This window comes from Toxotes jaculatrix, chromosome 17 (genome assembly GCF_017976425.1).
Source record: "Toxotes jaculatrix isolate fToxJac2 chromosome 17, fToxJac2.pri, whole genome shotgun sequence".
NCBI classification, from domain to species: domain Eukaryota; kingdom Metazoa; phylum Chordata; class Actinopteri; family Toxotidae; genus Toxotes; species Toxotes jaculatrix.
In genome coordinates this window covers 1,700,318-1,718,582 of record NC_054410.1, presented here as the reverse complement: position 1 = coordinate 1,718,582, position 18,265 = coordinate 1,700,318, and the positions used below count along the sequence as shown (strand labels likewise).

At 44.9% G+C, this 18,265-nt stretch overlaps 1 protein-coding gene across 3 annotated transcripts in view; it reads right to left on the bottom strand.

Annotated features, from left to right (window-relative positions):
* The window catches only part of kcnh5b (potassium voltage-gated channel, subfamily H (eag-related), member 5b), a 96,888-nt gene that overhangs the window by 17,139 nt on the left and 61,484 nt on the right, over nucleotides 1–18,265 (bottom strand). For all 3 annotated transcript variants that reach the window (XM_041060508.1, XM_041060509.1, XM_041060510.1), the window contains exons 11-12: nucleotides 17,193–17,385; nucleotides 7,375–7,571 (exon numbers count right to left, since the gene is read on the bottom strand). In XM_041060508.1, the coding sequence (XP_040916442.1) occupies nucleotides 7,375–7,571; nucleotides 17,193–17,385 (390 nt within the window). The remainder of the gene's footprint in view (nucleotides 1–7,374; nucleotides 7,572–17,192; nucleotides 17,386–18,265) is intronic.

Genomic DNA, 18,265 nt, shown 5'->3' with positions numbered 1-18,265 from the left:
AAATATTGGTGAATTAGTGCACGTTTCATAACGTGCTTTGAAACCACATTAGCTGCTGCCTCTCTTTGTTTCTGCTTTGTATCAGTACAGATGTACAGATGATCAGCAGTCACAAAGCTTAGCGTCTGCGCAGCTCTGAGGAGCAGAGATGTGAATTGACAGGGATCAAACGATTCCATTTGACTTTTACCCGTCGAGATCGAATCTGGTTTGTCGTCGCAAGATCGGGACAATTTCTGATTCCTTTCCAGTCTGCAAGTGCTCTTACAAAAACTGGACCTCGCAATGAAGCAGCTGAAAATCTTTGGCAACATGAAGAAAATAAAAATAACTGGTAAAGTTTGCTGGCTGGTTTGTCAGAACAAACCTTTGGTGTAAAGAGAAAAATCTCACGGTCACGTTTCCACTTCAGCACCTCAGTGGCTAAAAACCAAACATGCTAACATAAGTGTTAGTACATTTAAATGCTAAAGCTAGGGTTAGCACATAGCGTGCTAACACAAAATGATAAACATAAACACGTTGCTATGCCAATGATGAATGAAGAATATTAAGATCAGAGATGAAAAGATAAATCAACAGGACGTCACTGGTTGAATTAGCTTGTGGTGGAGACAGGACACAGTGGTCTTATGCTGAGGTCTCATCTGTCACATGGAGTCACATTAGGCTGCGATGAATGCAGAGGAGAACAGAAGAGACCAGAAGAAGCTCTAATTTCTCTGATCGTGTGAGAAGTGTGTAATTGTTTTCACACCTTGCAGACATCTTCCTCCGTTAGCTTAGATGTGGCCTTCTTTCACGCTGAGCCAGTTAGCCCAGGGTCACATTCTACTTTTCTATTTTTAGCGCTGGAAAGTTGGGGCTAGCCCTGCTGCCAAACATGGCCTTAGCCCACTTCACATTGTACCACTGTGAAGTGATAACCACGGACTACAAGTCCCCTCAGGCCTCGGATTAATATAGAATGTCCCAGAATGCCTTTGGCCCAGGGCGAAGTGTAATAGATACAAATATAGAAGCAAAAGTTGCTGAACCAAATCTGAAACAACTATTTTGATTTTCTTTTCTGCCAGTAAGCAAGTGAAGCCAACACTGCTGCGGCTCCGCATTATCCGTCTGTTAGCACAGTGCGATTGGTGATAATGAACCAATGAGAATGAACCGCCACAAATGAGAAAGAGACACTGGTAGAAGAATTAGAGTCGGGCTGTAGCCTGAGAGCACGCAGATGGCTGTGTGTGTGTGTGTGTGTGTGTCATGAAACATACTTTGTATAGCGTGTGATGAAACGGCCCGTGTATTTTTGGTACATGATGCAGATGCTGTGTTTTTTTAAGGGCACACATCTGCAGCTGGGACGGCCCAAAGTTTCTCTCTGTTGTTTTAATTCCAGATGTGAACAAAAGAGAAAAAGATACGGCGACAAGTCCTCGCCAGAAACTCCCAGACTTCGTGCTACGCAGCGACACGCTTCGTCAACCCTAAGGACAGGAGTGTTTAACGGCGGAGCTTCCTCTGTGCTGCCCGGTTTGTCAATAAACTACTGACTTTTCAAAATGTCAGACACAGAAATCTCCAAAAACACTCCTGCTCCAGAGTTTCTGTCCTGCAGCAGATCCTGACCTCTGACCTCTGACCTTCAAAAACAAAAGTGTGTCTACTGCTCGACTGACATTTTGCTAACGTGGGGAAAAGTGTTAAAATTCACTGTGCAAAAAGATTTTCTCCACACATTGATCATGGGGAAAAAAAACAATTAAAATAGATCAATAACATGAGTATGTCAGAGCTCCATTAGAGCGCACTGGTCTCACAGACCCAGATCAATGTAAACCGCCTGGATCTGAGCGCGAGGGAACGAAAGCAGAAACAAATTCCTCTCAGCAATCAATTCATTATCACGTTAACTTTGTTCCGCTGCGAGCGAGCAGAACGAGGATGAAGCTTTTGGGAAACTCTGCCCTGAGCGAGCCGCTGGTCAACAGCCTGTTATGAAGAGCTTCTGACAGCTCTGCTGGCTGCTCGCTGATTACAACATCATCATCATCACCATCATCAGAGAGTGAGCACGTGCACACTGGCACACAAAAACAGTGGTGGAAGCACAACTCAGGCAGAAGTACTCAGACCAGAACGTAAACATACTCCGTTTGAAATCCTGCACTCAGCCTCTAACGTGATGAAGACAGTGAGTAAAGTCTGAATCTGATTGACTTTGTTTTCAGATCATTATGCAGATACATCTGATATATGCAGACACACAGTGTCAGGGTTCATTGATCATAATGACTAACTTTAACCACGACCATAGCTGCCGAGTGCAGATATTACAAAAAGAGATGAATTTAAAACACTGGTGCTGGACGGTTGATTTCAGTGTGTGTCACCGAGCTAAGGCTGTTTTCACAGCTCACAGACGTATTTTATGACCTTATGTCCTGTTTCGATTGTAAAATCTGAATCCGATCAGTAGGAAGTGGAAACACTCGTGCGAAGCAGCGGAGCCGCTGGAGCTCAGCGCCTAAGTCAATGCACTTATTCTCCATCTCTGCTGCCTTTTACTTCCTGTCGGCTTGGTTTTTAAAAAAATATGCCTGTTACAGTCACATACACATTTTACTGAGGTGAGATAACATTCAGCCTCTCACACACACACACACACACACACACACACACACACACACACACACACACACACACACACACACACACACTGCTGCTCTATGAATCTGCTTCAGTGCACAAAAGGAAGTGTTGCTTGAGTGTACTGTAGACACACACACACACACACACACACCATGTACACCCATCCGCCTTTATTGTCGGTCACATGAATAATCCAATAGAGGGCTGGTAAAAGCCTCCCAGTCTGCAGGCTTTAGCCCTGAAGTCTGTCCCTCCCAGCACACAAGCTGTCCCGAAAAAACCCAGCGCAGCATGCGAAGCCTCCCAACAGCCTCTCCTCATGAAAAACACGCTTACAGGCCCTGTTTACTTGTTTATTTAGGTTTCTAAAACTCGGCAGAACAAGGATGAATATCCCAAAGATGAAACGCTGCGAGTCAACTGCAGCCAGTTCCTCCTGGTGTGGATTCAGATCAGTTTGTCTGCAGTCGCTCTGTGCTGGCATCCGAGGTTGGTGTTTGGCAGCGTCAGGAAATCAGATTTTCTTTGACTCTTACCACCCACTGCAGCATAAGCTTGGAGTTATCAGAACCCTGCACAAGCGAGCGGAGCGTGTGCCAACAAGAGCCAAAGTCCAAGAGAAGCAGCACAAACACCTGAAGGATGCACTTAAAGTTTGTGGATTTCCAAACAGGAACATCAACACTGTGGCCGGTGAAGACAAGAATCAGGAACAGGTCCCGCCGACGGCCTTAAGCAACAGCAGAGAAACAGCACGTCTGCACTTTTCTCTGCAGGTAATATGTCTCCTGTAGGCAGCTGGAGAGGCCTTTAGAAGAGCCACATTTACTCAGTACTTACGTAATAAGAGCTCTGGTGACTGGAGTTCAGTTCAGTGTAAACTCTGAAGATAAAATTAAATTCTGCCGCAAGTGTGAAGATAAAAGTTCAAACTTTAGTGAGTGAGACGGTTCAGTTGTCCAGTAAATCCAGACACAACAGGACAAAAATAAATGCTGAAAAGTCTCCAGACTCAGTCATCACTCAGACCGAGCTCCGTGGATCTTCAGTAGCTGTAACACTGTCACAGCAGCACAGCCACTGTTTATTTAATGAAGTGTCACTTTCAGTGTACAAGGCTGATTGAGAGCCACTGGTTCTGGGAATACAGCAGCTGAACAGACAGAAGAGCCGCGGCGTCTCGCCAAAGACACGGATCTGAGTTCGGGTTCGGGATTTGTTACCCGAATGTTTTCTACGCTGTAATTAGAAGAGGGATTAATGACAAAACAGATCTGTTCACACCTGGATAGTTTGCCAACAGAGAATGGGATCCAAAAGAGAAGCGGCAATCGGAACCCAACCCTAATCCTGATGGATCTGGTCTGTGATCAGCTGTGGCTGTAGGTGTAGGACTCAGACACTCTTTGTTCACGGTCTCAAAGTACGCTGACAGATGAGCCTTTCATCAAAAAGCCCAAATGGCCACTAACTTCACGGAGTGGAGCACCTTTAAATATCAGCAAATATTTATTATCTGGGTTTGCTCCTCAGCCTTTTTGCATCCCGTCGTATCCTGTGAGAGTTAAAGTGCAGACTTGGCAGTAAATCACTCAGCAGTATCGAGCTGCCGGCTGAACGTCTAGACAGAGCCGGTGTGACGGACATAAACATGCTACGCTTCCCAATTACTTTTCTGAACGCAACTGAAAAGAAAGAAAAAAAGACAGGAACGAGACGGTGTGCACTGTACACACATGTTTACACATGTAAACAAACTGTGTACAGATACAAACTCTGTAAGATGCGTTGTGTTGTTGTCGTTCTGCATTGTGTTGCTCCGCTCCACCACTGAGGGCTTTTGTTTTGAAAGAATTTATAGCACCCTGAGTTTTTTTCGATGCACAAACATAAAGAAAAGCTGAGCTGCTACACACAGATTATAAAACTGAAAGTGAAACTCAGCAGTTTGGGATCATCAACACAAGCCTGTCGTCCTCTGATATAAATGGGGTGGACAAAATAACAGAAACGCCTGTCTCTGCATCACCTGCACCAACTGAAAGGATCACAGAGTAGAATCAACGTCCCTCTAATCCCTCCCTCTTCATGAAGGTGTGATTTATTACTGGACTGTTGTATTAGTCTGAGTGTGTCTTCTCTGCAGTGAAATACCTTCAAACCACTGAACTAAACACCTTCTCAAACACAAACGAGTCAGGATGCAACGAAAAGATAAAATTAAAGCCAGAGAGGGAGAGAGAGGAACGAGGGAACGAGCCAGAGAGAGAGGAAGGAAAATGCTTAGGGAGGCAGACTGGTCGTCAGCCATTACTGCACGAGTGACACAGCAACTTAGGGCTGATGCACGTTCTGGTCTTCTCAGAGACGCACAGGCCCCGTCAGAGTTCCCACGACAAGTTGTTTATCTTCATCACGGCAGCGCTCGAGCAGCTGTCACGCATCCCGGGAACAAAAGAGCTAACTGAGGAGAGGAGGAAGAGCTCTGCCCACATCACTATTTCTGTTCTCTGTTTACAGGAGGCATCACTGAGTCAGATTACTGCTGCTCACACACACACACACACACACACACTCACATACACACACACACACACACAGACTCACACACACACACACAAAGGTGTACATCTGAGCAATTAACTCAGTTTAGACAGAGTGTCTGCCAAAGATGTGGGATCATTTCATTTGTTCCCGGAGCAGCTAAGCTTGTTTAAAGGCATGTTCATGAATCAAGACACATTCTTTTGAAGCAGGTGGCGTCTCCAGCACATGATGAAGGGAGATTGGGTTTAAAACAGGAGCCATTTTCTCTTCCTAATGGTAGTTTTACTCTTTAACTCATTTTAAAGCTTCACGTAGCACATTTGTATGTGACCTGCCGCTGTGTAATCAGCGTTAACGACACACTGGGGACACAGCGAAAATGAGCATCTGTCCTTTCAAAAATAAATCTGAAAACTGAAGCTGAAGTTTTATGAGTAGCTGATGAGGTCTGTAACCCGTAAACCAAAAATGTTCCTCCAGCTCTGGTGTCTCAACAGAAATAAAGCTACACAATGTTTTAGGGGCCAGTCATTTACTTTGTTGTATTTTTGATTATATGCACAAATTTAAAAGAAGGTTCTTGGACAGAACAAAGTCATTTGATGCTAATCACAGGAAAAATGGTGACAATTTAACCGGGGCACTAACAATTCATTAATTCCATTACTCTCAGGACCTGGAGAGCGTTTTGATCAGTGCACAGCAGGTCATCAACATGCTCAAGTCTCTGTTTTCTGTATAACTAATACCCAATTACAACCATATTTCCAGGAAATGTTCTATGAAATTATAAAGACATTACAGACCCGTGAACAAATAAAGTGTTTTTCAGAGGCACTTTATTAAACACTTTCACAGTGCTGTCGGATCTGTGAGGTTGTAGTTATGCACAGGAGTGCTTTGAGTGAGATCAATATGTATATTGTAAATGTAATGTATATTCATTGCAGTATATGTTTTTATTTTAATTAATATCTGTTGTTACTGAAGAGACAGAGACGACAACAACGCCTGAGAACGGATAAACGAATGAACTTAAAGCTAACAAACAAACAGCGTGTATGAAATCTGCTGCTGCGGGAGAAGAGCCTGCCTGCTAGGACGTCAGTTAGAGCCGGCGAAAGGGCGCAGGACATAATGAGGCTACCTGTATCCTATGTATAATTTATTGTGTCTGAGGCACGCTGAGAGGAAGACCTATTGAGCGGAGAAAATATGAAGTATGAAAAACAGCTCAGGGACAGGTAAACAACAACAGACTTGTTATGAGAGAAAAGCAGAAGATGTGTGAGTGGAGGCAGGAAAACTGGAGGTTACGTCAGGTCAGATGGCCTGCCTCTGAATGTGTGTGTGATTAGGTTCGTACGCTCATGTCTCTTCTTTCATACCCTCCTGTTCTCACAAAGGTAGGGAAATAACAAAAATCTATGAAAAATGAAAAGAGCTATCCTCTCACTGACTGTTTCAACCCCTCAATCCCTGATTTTCCTCTGAGATTTCCCACTGGACATCTCAGCTTTCTTTAATAAAGTGCCGTTCATTTTCTGCGTGGACGGTGTTTGGTGACTGACAGCTGGAACGAGCTCGGACGAACACGAGACTCTCCCGCTTGGATCATGTGCACAAAAAAAAAAACACAAAAAAAAACGAGCAGCTGTGTTAGACTTTCACAAAAAGTCAAAGCTACAAGCCTGTGGACATAAAAACGACAGGAGAGGAGTCAACTACGACTCCCAAGGTGCATTTCAGTCACAAGCAACCAATCACAGAGCTTCAAATTCTGTTATGGAAGACTGTAGATGGACAACGTGACAGATCCCAGAAGTAAAACCAGAACCTCTCAGTCACCTCTTCTCAGTCTAACCAGCTAAAAACAGTGGACGTTGGCTCTAATGAAGCCGCTCTGTGGTGTTTATACTGGGACACCTTGCTGTTTACTGTCACTCCCTGAATGAACCAGCAAATCCTCAGTGTTAATTTCCACTGTGGGCAAACTGTGTGCAGGCAGAGTGAAAACAAGAGTCATTACACAGAGACCATCTAACAAAAAGCTGATGTCACTCATCAGTCATCAAACGGCTCCTCAGACAGAGTATGAGGCTGAGTACAAATGTAATGTGTGTGAAGTTAACGTTGAGGTGTGTGTGTGTCTGTACTGTGCTCGGCGGGAAACCTTACCCGCTTGCGCAGGTTGCAGGTGAGGATGAGGTTGCGGGAGAAGGAGTTGGCGAAGGCCGTGTAGAACTCCAGCACCTTGAGCAGGGCTTCTCTCTTGATGACGTGGAGGTCGCAGTATGTCAGCGCTCGGACGTTAGCACACGCGTGTGCGAGCGTGGTTTCTTTCCAGAAGACGTCTCCAAACACATCACCTTTACCTGCGAGAACAGCAAACAAGACGAGGAAGATCGGAGTCGTTATTATTACTGATACATGCTGATAACGGTGACACCCCAGATAAAACCAACAGGAGTCGTACGGAATTTATTTTAAATTCTAAAAAGTCAAGTCAAGGTTCAGCAGCTGAGATGTGATAACAGACTGAGACAGTGGCATCTTCTATGGGACCAGTGCATCACATCGTACTGATGAACTGAGTAAGTGAAAATGTTAGAAAATTAGGAGAAGGAGTAGAAGGAGGCAGGTCATGTGACGTTAATGAAAAACAGGGTGGCACTGGCACCAGCTGCACGGACATACGCTGACTGTAAAACACTGAAAACCTCCTGCATCTCTGCATAAACCACACACTTCCACTCTTTTCTGTCCTTAGCAACAGTTTTACCTGGCCTTAGCAACCAGAGCTGCTGATTTCACCGTGCACACGCTCAGACGCTGATATGAGACATGTAACAGGTGCAGTTACAGCTATTTCATCAGTTTCAGAACCAACATTCATCCGAGTGGAATGAAAGAGAGAAAACACGGCAGAGACAGAGAAAAGATGGTGTGCTCATTAAAAACTGGACTCACAGCAAAATTAAAAAACAATTTAAAAAAAAAAAGTGGTGGTTTGACAGAACAAAAACGGAGGTGGAGCCATGAAAAGTAAGAACAGACTGCACTGAGAGGGAGATTCTTCCGGGGATGGATTAGTACGTGTGGTTTATCTGCTGGAGGTCTGAGGTTTGGCGTGTTTCAGAGAGAGCTGTCAGTCAGAGCGAACACTGCTGTGAGGAGAACAGATCAGGGAAACACGAAAACCTTTTCTCCTGAACTTTCATCGCAGAACCCCACTGACATTTCAAACTGTTCCACACTGGTACAGTTTTTTTTTCCTGTCGATCAAACAGAGTTTGCTGTAACACATTGAGATTTTCTCTGAATGTTTTTTTTTGTTGTTGTTTTGTGGCTTTTGGATTGTGGATTTTATATTTTTATTTTGAACTTTCTTGCAAAAACACCAAGATAAACAAAGCTCTCGAGCTCGAAGCGCTGACGCCCTCAAACTGACCTGCTGTCCTCCATTGGTCTCAACCCAACTGCAGCCACCTGGACATTTGACTTATCAACTGCCAGCATAAATTCCCCCATGCTAATCACCCAGAGCAGATGTACCCATGTTTACACTGGCGAGCATCTCCTGGGCAACGCCACGGTGAGGTTTGTCATGTGAAGAATCGTAAAGTGTTTCACATGTCATCAGAAGCTGCTGAGTGTTATTAAGAGAAAGTGGAAGCGGATTAATAAAGTCCACAGGCTTTAATAACACTGTTTGCAATCGATAACACACAGTGAGGCATAAAATGCAGAAAAAGAGAAAGCAGAGGAAAATGATATCGTGCAAAGAACTTTGTGAAAAGCAGTAAATGGAACAAACTTTTCCCTGAAGAGATCCATTCACACTCTGGCTGTAACAGACACAGGAAAAGTCAAATCTGGGCTAATCAGGCCTCAAACCTGTGTCAAATCTGCCACGGCCGTCAGCTCAGCACTTTTCTGACAGCTGACCCACAGAGGATGTGACGAAAAGCAGTCCACGCTGTCCACAAGCTGTCACAACACCCTGAGTAACCGACGTAACACACTGTCGTCGCAAAACGCCGGCAGAGTGTGTGTGTGTCACTGCGAGTGTGCGGATCTCATCTCGACAATCCCTCCTCTGTGTGCCTGAGGGTCCCCTTCTCTCCAAACATCCAACGGCGGCTCGGGCGGCAGGAATCATCCGGAATGAGCTCCCCAGAGACCTGCAGCTCCTCGCCAATTAGCCGTCTGGATGTGGACTTGGTCGCACCGGCTGGGGACATGGTTAGGAGGTGGTGGTGTCTGTGTGTGCACCCAGTGTGATATTTACACCGGGGTTAAAAATCACAGTGAGGACTGGTATGATTGGACGGGTGGAGACGGATACATCGGTGCCATGACCCCTCTCGCCAGGCTCACAGGGACTGTTCACTGTTACACACTCCACACTGATGAGTGTGTAACAGTGAACAGGTCCTTGCACCATGTAACATTCTGCTCTGTTTATTCTGACCACACTCAAACAGCTTCGGCAGATCTCGATTCCTCACTGCTTCATTTACTGCCGAGGTTTGTTGATCCCATATCATCCCCGTCCCCCTGTGACGCGACCCCACTGGGATCCAGCAGGACCGACGGGACACACAGTCACATCTCAGCCTCAATATAAAATAAAGTCAAACAGCTGAAGGTGTGATCGCACGCTGTCTCAGGTATCACTGTTGTATTATCCGTTAGAATGTATTCACAGAAGCGTGTTGGTTTTAAATGAACTATGTGGCAGATTTTCTCGTCTGCTTGGGATCAGCTCACAGTTAACATCCTGACGAACGTGTTGATGACACTGAGCGCGGCCGCAGCCCGTATCCTCCATCAGCAGAAAAAGAAATTGCCTGTGGGCGGGTGCGTACCCTCGTCCTGCTTTATCTCGCTGTGCAGCTCGCCAGACGTCGGTCCAGTAAGAGGCATTTCGGGCTGCTGCTTACAGCTGGTTGCTGATGCTGCTCTAACCCCTGTCAGGCCATTATCCTGCAAAGCTGAGTGGGTGGAGACAGTTGTACAGCTGCTGTGACACTGATATTCACCAACAGCAGCATTAACAGGCCTTACAGTACGAGGAGTACCACTGCTATTCAGTAATTGTACTTTTACTCCCAGACTTCAGACAAGTCTTGGTCCAACCAAAGCTTTAGTCTGAAAACACTTAAAATTTTTCCATTTTTAGAAGTCGATCGATGTGATTGATTAATGAGTTCTCAATGTGTTCACCTCCGAAAACGCAATAAAGAAGCTCGTTCTGTTCTCAACCAGAGGAACTTGATGTGCTCAAAAGTCCCAGCATGATCAGCTTGATATTAATCATAACCACTTATGCTAATGAGACCATTAATTAAGATAACTGATGTATTAATTAACCAAATGCTGCTGTGTCTGGTCCTCACAGCACGTATTCATATGAGCTTTACATCATGGCGGCTGGAGGAATTATTTGATAAAAAAAAATTTTCCTTCAAGATTAATATGCAAATGTTTGTATGTCCTGCTAACTGTGATGAATTATAGCTGTAGAAAACTCTAACGTTTGATAATCACCCAACCAGCAGAAGCCGTTAGTGCAGGAATTTGGGTTGAAGAAGTAAACAAGTCGCAGTCAGTGTGGTGGCATCTCACTCTGAAACCTGTGAATAACACTGGGATTTATACAAAGGATTTTACTTTTTCCCAGAGATCGTGTGGCATGTTTTGCATGTTGAAAACAGAGTCATCGGAACGCCACTGAAATAAAAGCTGTAAACTAAAACACTTAAAACTGTAAATGAAATGCAACAGTCCAGTTTTAGGAGAGAGCCAGAGGGGCTTTCACCTGCAAATCAATAAGCCACACTTAGCTGCTGGGCTGAGCTGCTATCAGCTACTCCAACAATAAACTTTAATCCATAAACTTCAGCTCCATGACATCAGTTTGACCTTGATTTAACTCCATTAAATCCTCACGTCTTCATTCTGAGCAGCAGACTGACCAACGTCCGAGCGAGGGACTGAAGGCCGGCGTCTGTATGAAGTGCGCCGCTGAATTTCACTTTGACAACTTCATGTGTTTCTGATGTTTTTTTGCAGTGATGTATTCCATCTGATTATGAGGGAAGAAATCATGGATGGCAAGTACACACACTTTGGATTGGACATAATGTGAGACGTCTGTACTTTCAGAAAGACGATATCTGTCTTAAGATGGTAGTGAAGAAATTTCACATGACTCTCTGTGGTGCACGTTTCCTTTCATCACTGTCCCTTTCACAGATTCCTCTTCTAATCCGTGTCACATCTAAACAGCCCTGCACCGACTCTTATTACTGGATCTTGTAACGTAGCCAGACTCATATGTGGTTGGAGGCTCATCTCCTCCTGCTCACTGCTGACGTATTGCTCACCGGGCCAGAACATATTGCTGTGTGAATAGAAGGCCAGACCAAAATCCCCTTCTCATAACCGAGCATGAATAATGGATTAAGACATTAATCAGCTCATCATTTCAGCACAACAAAAAAAAAAAAAGAAAAGTGAGTGAATTTTTTTCACAGCGAGAGCAGAAGAGAAATCATCAATAGATAATGCAGGCTAACGGGCTGGTGGTCGTCTGTTTATCCAACTGTTCTGTCAAGGCTGAAAGACCAACACCTTACCGAGGTGCCGTACTGTCAGGTTTTATGTTGCTTTATAAGACTCCTCTGATTAAATGCAGGTTGTAGTACAGCCCTGTTGTTTGGTTTACACTCAGTACATATATGATCACTCAGATATTTTAACTTCATGGTTTTGAATCTACTTTGGCAAACTAAAAGTGAAACAGCAGAAAGCTCAGTAAATACAGAAACTTTACCTCGATACTTTACAGCATAACCCAGACCCGTCTCTGCTGTGATTTAAGGTGACAGCTCACAGCTGCACACATCTGTGAGAAGTTTTACTGAACATATGATCGTGAGCAAACTCTGGCAGATGGATTTGGCTCCATCCACTTGGTTTTTACTGGGGCTGTAACAGAAACAGCTGTTTCCAAGGTAACATTCGTGGTCTCTTCTTAAATTCAGCCTTACTGTGCACGTTTACCACCTGAGCTAACAGACTGATGTTTCTCACGTTCTGATAAATTGAGCTCAGGCTGAGAGTTTCTTCCTCCAGCTGTTAGTCAGTGCAACACATGACTTGGTCACCACTTCCGACCAGAGTCAGCTGGCTTACTGGACCTCTGTCTGGGTGCTGCTGGTCTAATGTGACTGGGGAAGCTGCAGCATCGCAGCACCAAGCCTCCACAGTCTGAATCTGTTTAGTCAGGACAAACTGACCCATGTGACTGACTGAGATCTGCTCTCAGTGTTACGCATCAAAGCTGCTTTACTTTACAGCTAAAGTGTGTGTGTGTGTGTGTGTCTGTGTTTGTGTACACCTCATGCCATTGGACACTAATGAGAGCAGAGTGTGTAACAGCCTTGGGAAGCGGCCTCACTGCTCAGCCTGGGGAAATCAGCAGCTTTAAACCCCCCCCCCCCCCCCCCCCCCCATCTCCTCATCTTACTTCCAGTCCTCTGTTCCTTCATCCCTTCCTTGTCTCCTTTCCTTTTAAATCACCTCTCTGTCCATCCTACTCTTCTCTCTGTCCCTCTACTCTTTCTACTAAACCATCAACTTACCTTTTCTTCTGCCTCCATCTGCTCCTCTTTCTATTCATCCTTCTTTTTCCACATCATTCCCCCTTTTTTCTCTTTCTCCAAAGTCCTCCCCCTTCCTCCTGCAGTTCCCTACATCTTTTCTTTTGTCCCTGTTCCCATCCTCCTCCTCCTCCTCCTCCTCCTTCACGAGCTTAATTTGGTTTGAAACAAGAAAAAGATCATTTGAGCAGGTGAGAATCCAAAAAAAATCTCTCTTCCTATCCTCTGCTGTCCCTCCCTCCATCTTTCTGTCCCCTACTGTGCTCAGCAACTGCTCATATCATGCAGTCTGTTCCTGTGTGTTAAGAGAGAAACACTGCAAAGCCTATGAGAACGGAGAGCATGTGTACGTGTGCATTTAAAGTCGCTGCACGTGCACGTCTGTGCCTGTGTCCACTGTGGTAGCTGGGCATGAAGTGATGCATTTAAAACTCTGGTTAACGTGGAACGAGCAGAAAACATGAGCAACGAAAAGAGAGTCGTCTACAGCAGCTGCTCCAAGAGGAAATCCAGTCCGGTCAGGTCTGATAAAGAGTCTGACACACGCTGTCCGACTCTCACAGCATGATTACCAGGCGACAGGTAACCTGGCAACAGATGAAGCTACTGCTATACCATCGTGGGGCAAAAACTCTCAGCTCTGTCCTGCAGTTGGTGACTGGAATAAAGAAAACCAGCTGCAGGAGAAGTATCTGTAAACTGAACGTGATCTTACGACCGAAGTTCATATTTTCATGTTTCCTTATAACTTATCACTATAAATGATATTTTTCTTTATGAGTGTGATTAAGAGAGAACGTTCTGGAAACTGCTCCTGTCCCTCTACCTCCATCCATCCACACACTACATTCAAAACTATGACAAATGGCAGCTTCTAAGCTGAAACCACTTGAACGTGATAAATGGTGAAAACACTGAAAAACATTTTTCTTTTTGTCCTGCCTATCATCCCTCCTTTCCTCTCTCTCCCTCTCCTGCTTTCTGTTTCCCAGCATGAGCTCTGCTGCTGGCTCGGCTTCCTTTACTTTTCACCACGGGAGAAAAAGGAAGTTGGCTGAGAACGGCTCGGCTGACACGACGCTGAGGAAAACTTCCAGGAGGGAAGTGATTTTTTAGAACGACGCCTCCTTCATATGCTGTGAACACACACACACAGACAAAACCCTTATCTCGCTCTCCTTACATCCACTCTCTCCTTCAACCTTTACTTTTCATTCCAGCTCTTCTCTCCTCCTCCTACCACCTTGTCCTTCTCCCTCCGTCTGCACTGACCTCCTGATCCCTCCACCCTCCTCTCCCTCTCAGTGCTCTCAGGCAGAAGCTTTGTTCTCCTGCTCAAACACAAACTGCAGCGGTGAGCATCGCTCCTAAGGACTGGAGCATTTCTCTGGTTGCTATGCAACACAAAGTTTGACAACAACTTGCAAGCTATCCAATTAGCGTCAGAGTTCAGTTGTTACTCAAAATGGAGCCTGTGGACTCCGAAGGGTCCTCGACAGAGGTCGATGAAAAGCCGTGGTTTCATAGACAACACGAAGGAAGGACGGTTTGGTTCCACTCAGCTCGTGCCTCGATACAACACACACAGAGTCGAGGTCTGTCACAAAAGAAACTCTTCAATTTCCCTTAATTTCTACTTAAATACTGACTGAAAAAAACCGTGGGTGGGATCTGTTTGAATATAAAAAGGTCAGTTCCAGAAGTCTGGGTTTAGACTTCTGGAACTGACCTTTAGTCTAATCAAGATCGTCGCCGTCTCCATGGTTTTCAGTTTAAACACAGTGGCAGCGAAGACAGATGGCGGCCGCTGCTCTCGTGAACATGCACGACTTTCGGAGTTACACTTCATCTCTCCGATATGGTCGCCACGGCTCACTGTGTGACCACGGCAACCGCAGAAACTACAGGAGTGTAGCATTCAGTGCATCTGAATGATTCACCTCTGCACCAGCATCAGCTGGTGTGATTATCTGGTCTGAGGCGATAAAGTTTATGATGCTAGTTAGAAAATCGTGTTACGCTGCCAACAAGTTCCACTAACAATCTGCTGTATTTAGCAACACAGTGTGATTCACTCCAAATCATTTTCAGAGTTTCTCTCTCTGTTATTTTCTTCATTCGCTCATTGGTTTCATTCATTCATGTCAGTAATGAAACTGTGGATGTTGAACACCTTACAGACTGACTCTGCTCCCTGAAGGTGCAGCCAAGTCTTTTAAAATCAAACGCACTGTTGACTCTGCATTAACTGCAAACAGCAGCAACAGCAAACAGTGAGTGCTCTCACTGGAATATCTTACATATAAACAGTGCACTTAGAAAACAGGGGAAATCTGAAATAAAAGTTCTGTCTCTAATGGTAAATATGATTCTTCTTAGCTGAGTGACAGAAGAAAAGCTTCACCCACTTCTTGAGAATTTATGTAATTTCTTATTATATAAGGTCTAATTCAGATGCATTTGAGAGGGTTGATGGTATAAAATAATTTGGAAGCTCTTGAGTGAAGTAAATGAAGTGAAATGAAATAAAAGCTTTGGAAGGGTGTGATGAATCAAATTAAAAAGGGGCTGCAACATAACTGGCACTTTGATGCAGTTTCCAATATCATTCTGCAAACTTTTAAAAGTGTTCTGAGAAAGACTCCAACCCGAAGCTTCTCTGTGAGACACTGACGCTTTAAGCATGAAGCATCATTCCAAACGTGAGCCTCACAGTTTGGAGGAAACTCACCAGAAACGAGCGGGAAACTCCAGATATGTTGGGAAAATATTCTGCTGTGTGATAATAATCCACAGCAACAGCAGCTCCCGATGACACCGTCTGACGAATTATTGATGAACGTCCTCAGTGTGATGAAGCAATTTATCAAACATCTAATGTGCTTTTTATGAACCTCTGACTGCTGCCTCGTCTGACTCAGACTCCTAATGAGGTTTAGGAAGTGGAAAATGGAGAAGCTGGAGAAACGGTCTCTGCACTTCCTCTTCTCTTCCTTCCTCTCTCTCCTCCTCTCATCCCTCTCTAACAATATTTATTTTCTGCCGTGATATTTTATTTTCTTCTCTTCCTCTCTACGTTCTGCCGTTTGTATTTTTGTTTTTTCCAAATTCTTCTTTTATATTTTTTATCTCCTTAATGTCCTCCCTCCTTCTCCCCTCCTCCTTCCTCCGGCATCATAGATGCAGTTCATCTATAGCTTTAACACAGTGGATCATTATCTTGCAGCTAACATTACAGACCACAGTCTGGCTGCAGCAGTTTCTACAGGTGCCGTCCTGAATCACCATCTTCCATAATATTGCAACGTCAAGTTAACACAGATGATGTCGGCAAAAAGAAAAGATGCCGACTGGCAGTAACATGGCAGTTTCCTGGACATGGATATGTGTGTTAACTCGTAAATAGCAACAGAGACCGTAAATGGCCAATTCTTAAATTTCCCTGGAGCCGATATTGTCAGGCTGAATTATTTTGTGGTGTTGTCAGTAAAGTTTGTCTCTGTGTGTGTGTGTGTGTGTGTGTGTGTGTGTGTGTGTGTGTGTGTGTGTGTGTGTGTGTGTGAGTTCTGAAAAAACTTTTACACACACCAAACGATCTCCACGACACTAACTGGCGGTGCAGCTTTGCCCTGGCTCTCTGCTGTAATCATCTTTCCTTCTTGTTATTCGCTGTCAGTAAACGCTCACCGGGGGCCTGCTGATGGTTATGAGAATGTGCGCTGCACTTGCTGCTGCAGCCATTTTCGTCCTCAGCGCTATCTGTGCTTGTCTCAATAAAAAGCGCTTTCCCTGACATTATCTGCGTTAGCCTCTTATTCTCCCTTTCCGGTTCTTCTCCTCCTCATGAATATTACAGTGTGAGGCTGCAGAGAGCAACGTGCACGGCGGCAGATAAGAGTCGAGTGTTTGTGTTTAACACTTGAAAGTCGGGAGCAACATAAGCCGACGGCTGTTCCCGAGTTTAACGACTGAAGTGACTCAGCTTTCAAGCTCCTCCCCCCTCCCCCCTGTGTAAAATGTTTATATTTTCAAAAGTCGAGCATGTTGTCGTGTGAGTGATGAAGACTCAGCTGTCAGCTGCTTGATTGTGTGTTTATTCACAGTATTTGACATCTACTGCAGGTTCCTACAGAAGCCTACCAACATTCTCCTCCTTCCTTATGAGTCTTGTTTTTTTTTTACTGTGACTGTTTTAATGTTTTACAATCACAAACAGTTTTACACAGGATTCATTCGTTTTTCTGGAGTTTGATTCTCAGTGTCACCGGAAAACACAACATGTTCTCCCTCCAATAAAAGCATCTACTACATTTCACGACCACATACCTAAGATGGCGATGACCTCGTCGTCCTGGATGACCTCCAGCGACCCCGACACCACGAAACACAGGGTGTCGACGCTCTCTCCGGCGTGGAATATCAGGTCTCCGGGGGCGCAGTGGATGGTCTGGAACTCCACCGCCAGCGAGCGCAGGCAGCCGTCGCTGGCTAACCGGAACGCTGGATGTTCGTTGAACACCTGAGTGAGAGGACAGTGGGTCAGCACGGCGTCAGGCTGCCTAAACACCAGGCTGATTTTCCACCTTTCCGCTCTAATTATTTGAACTTTACAACATTAGACAGTGACCTTTGAAAAGTCAGCTAGGCTGCGTTTGTAAATCCAACCCGTGCCGACTGAAGCCTCAGAGCTATGACTTCTCAGTTTTTTGTCTTTATGTGGTGGAGATCTTTGACTCCTAATGATTTTGTTGACCTTGTGACTTTTCCACATCAACTCCATCAGGTCGAAGGCTCTGAACATTTTGCTGATCACACTTTTTTCATACAAACTGTATGAAATAACTGTTGAAAGTTTAAGCTGAAGTAGTGAAAGTGCCAGTGAAAGGAGCAGTGCGGCGTCCAGGAGACACCAGAGGGGCTTTTAAAGAAATAGACCAGTCTTCACTTTAAATTTGTCTCAGGACTCCGGATGTCTCTTCTTCCACCTGCAGAAGCAGTGATTTGCTGATATCCATTCACCTGTGCAAACTGAAAACCAGCTTCCACACAGTGAGATAATCCTTCACAGTGAGAAGCCTTCACTTGGTTTGTGTTTTTATATCAGCGCTTCCTGTCAATCAGCTGAAGCCCTGAACTGTGAGTCTGTGAGGGGATAATCCCTCAGAACCACATCTCCTTTCAGACTGCACTGTCACATCTTTGTGTTTTCAGTTAAGGACCTTTGTTTCGTGGGGACACCGGTCCACACGCTGTAAGAACGAGGAGACTGTTTGAAGATAGACGATTAAAAAACCCAGAATTCCTCTAATGCGACTGTTGCGGGTCCAGTTTTGGCTGAAATGTGCACTGTGTGTGTTGTATTTCATGTTTTCAGTCATCGGGTCTTTAACCAGCAGCTG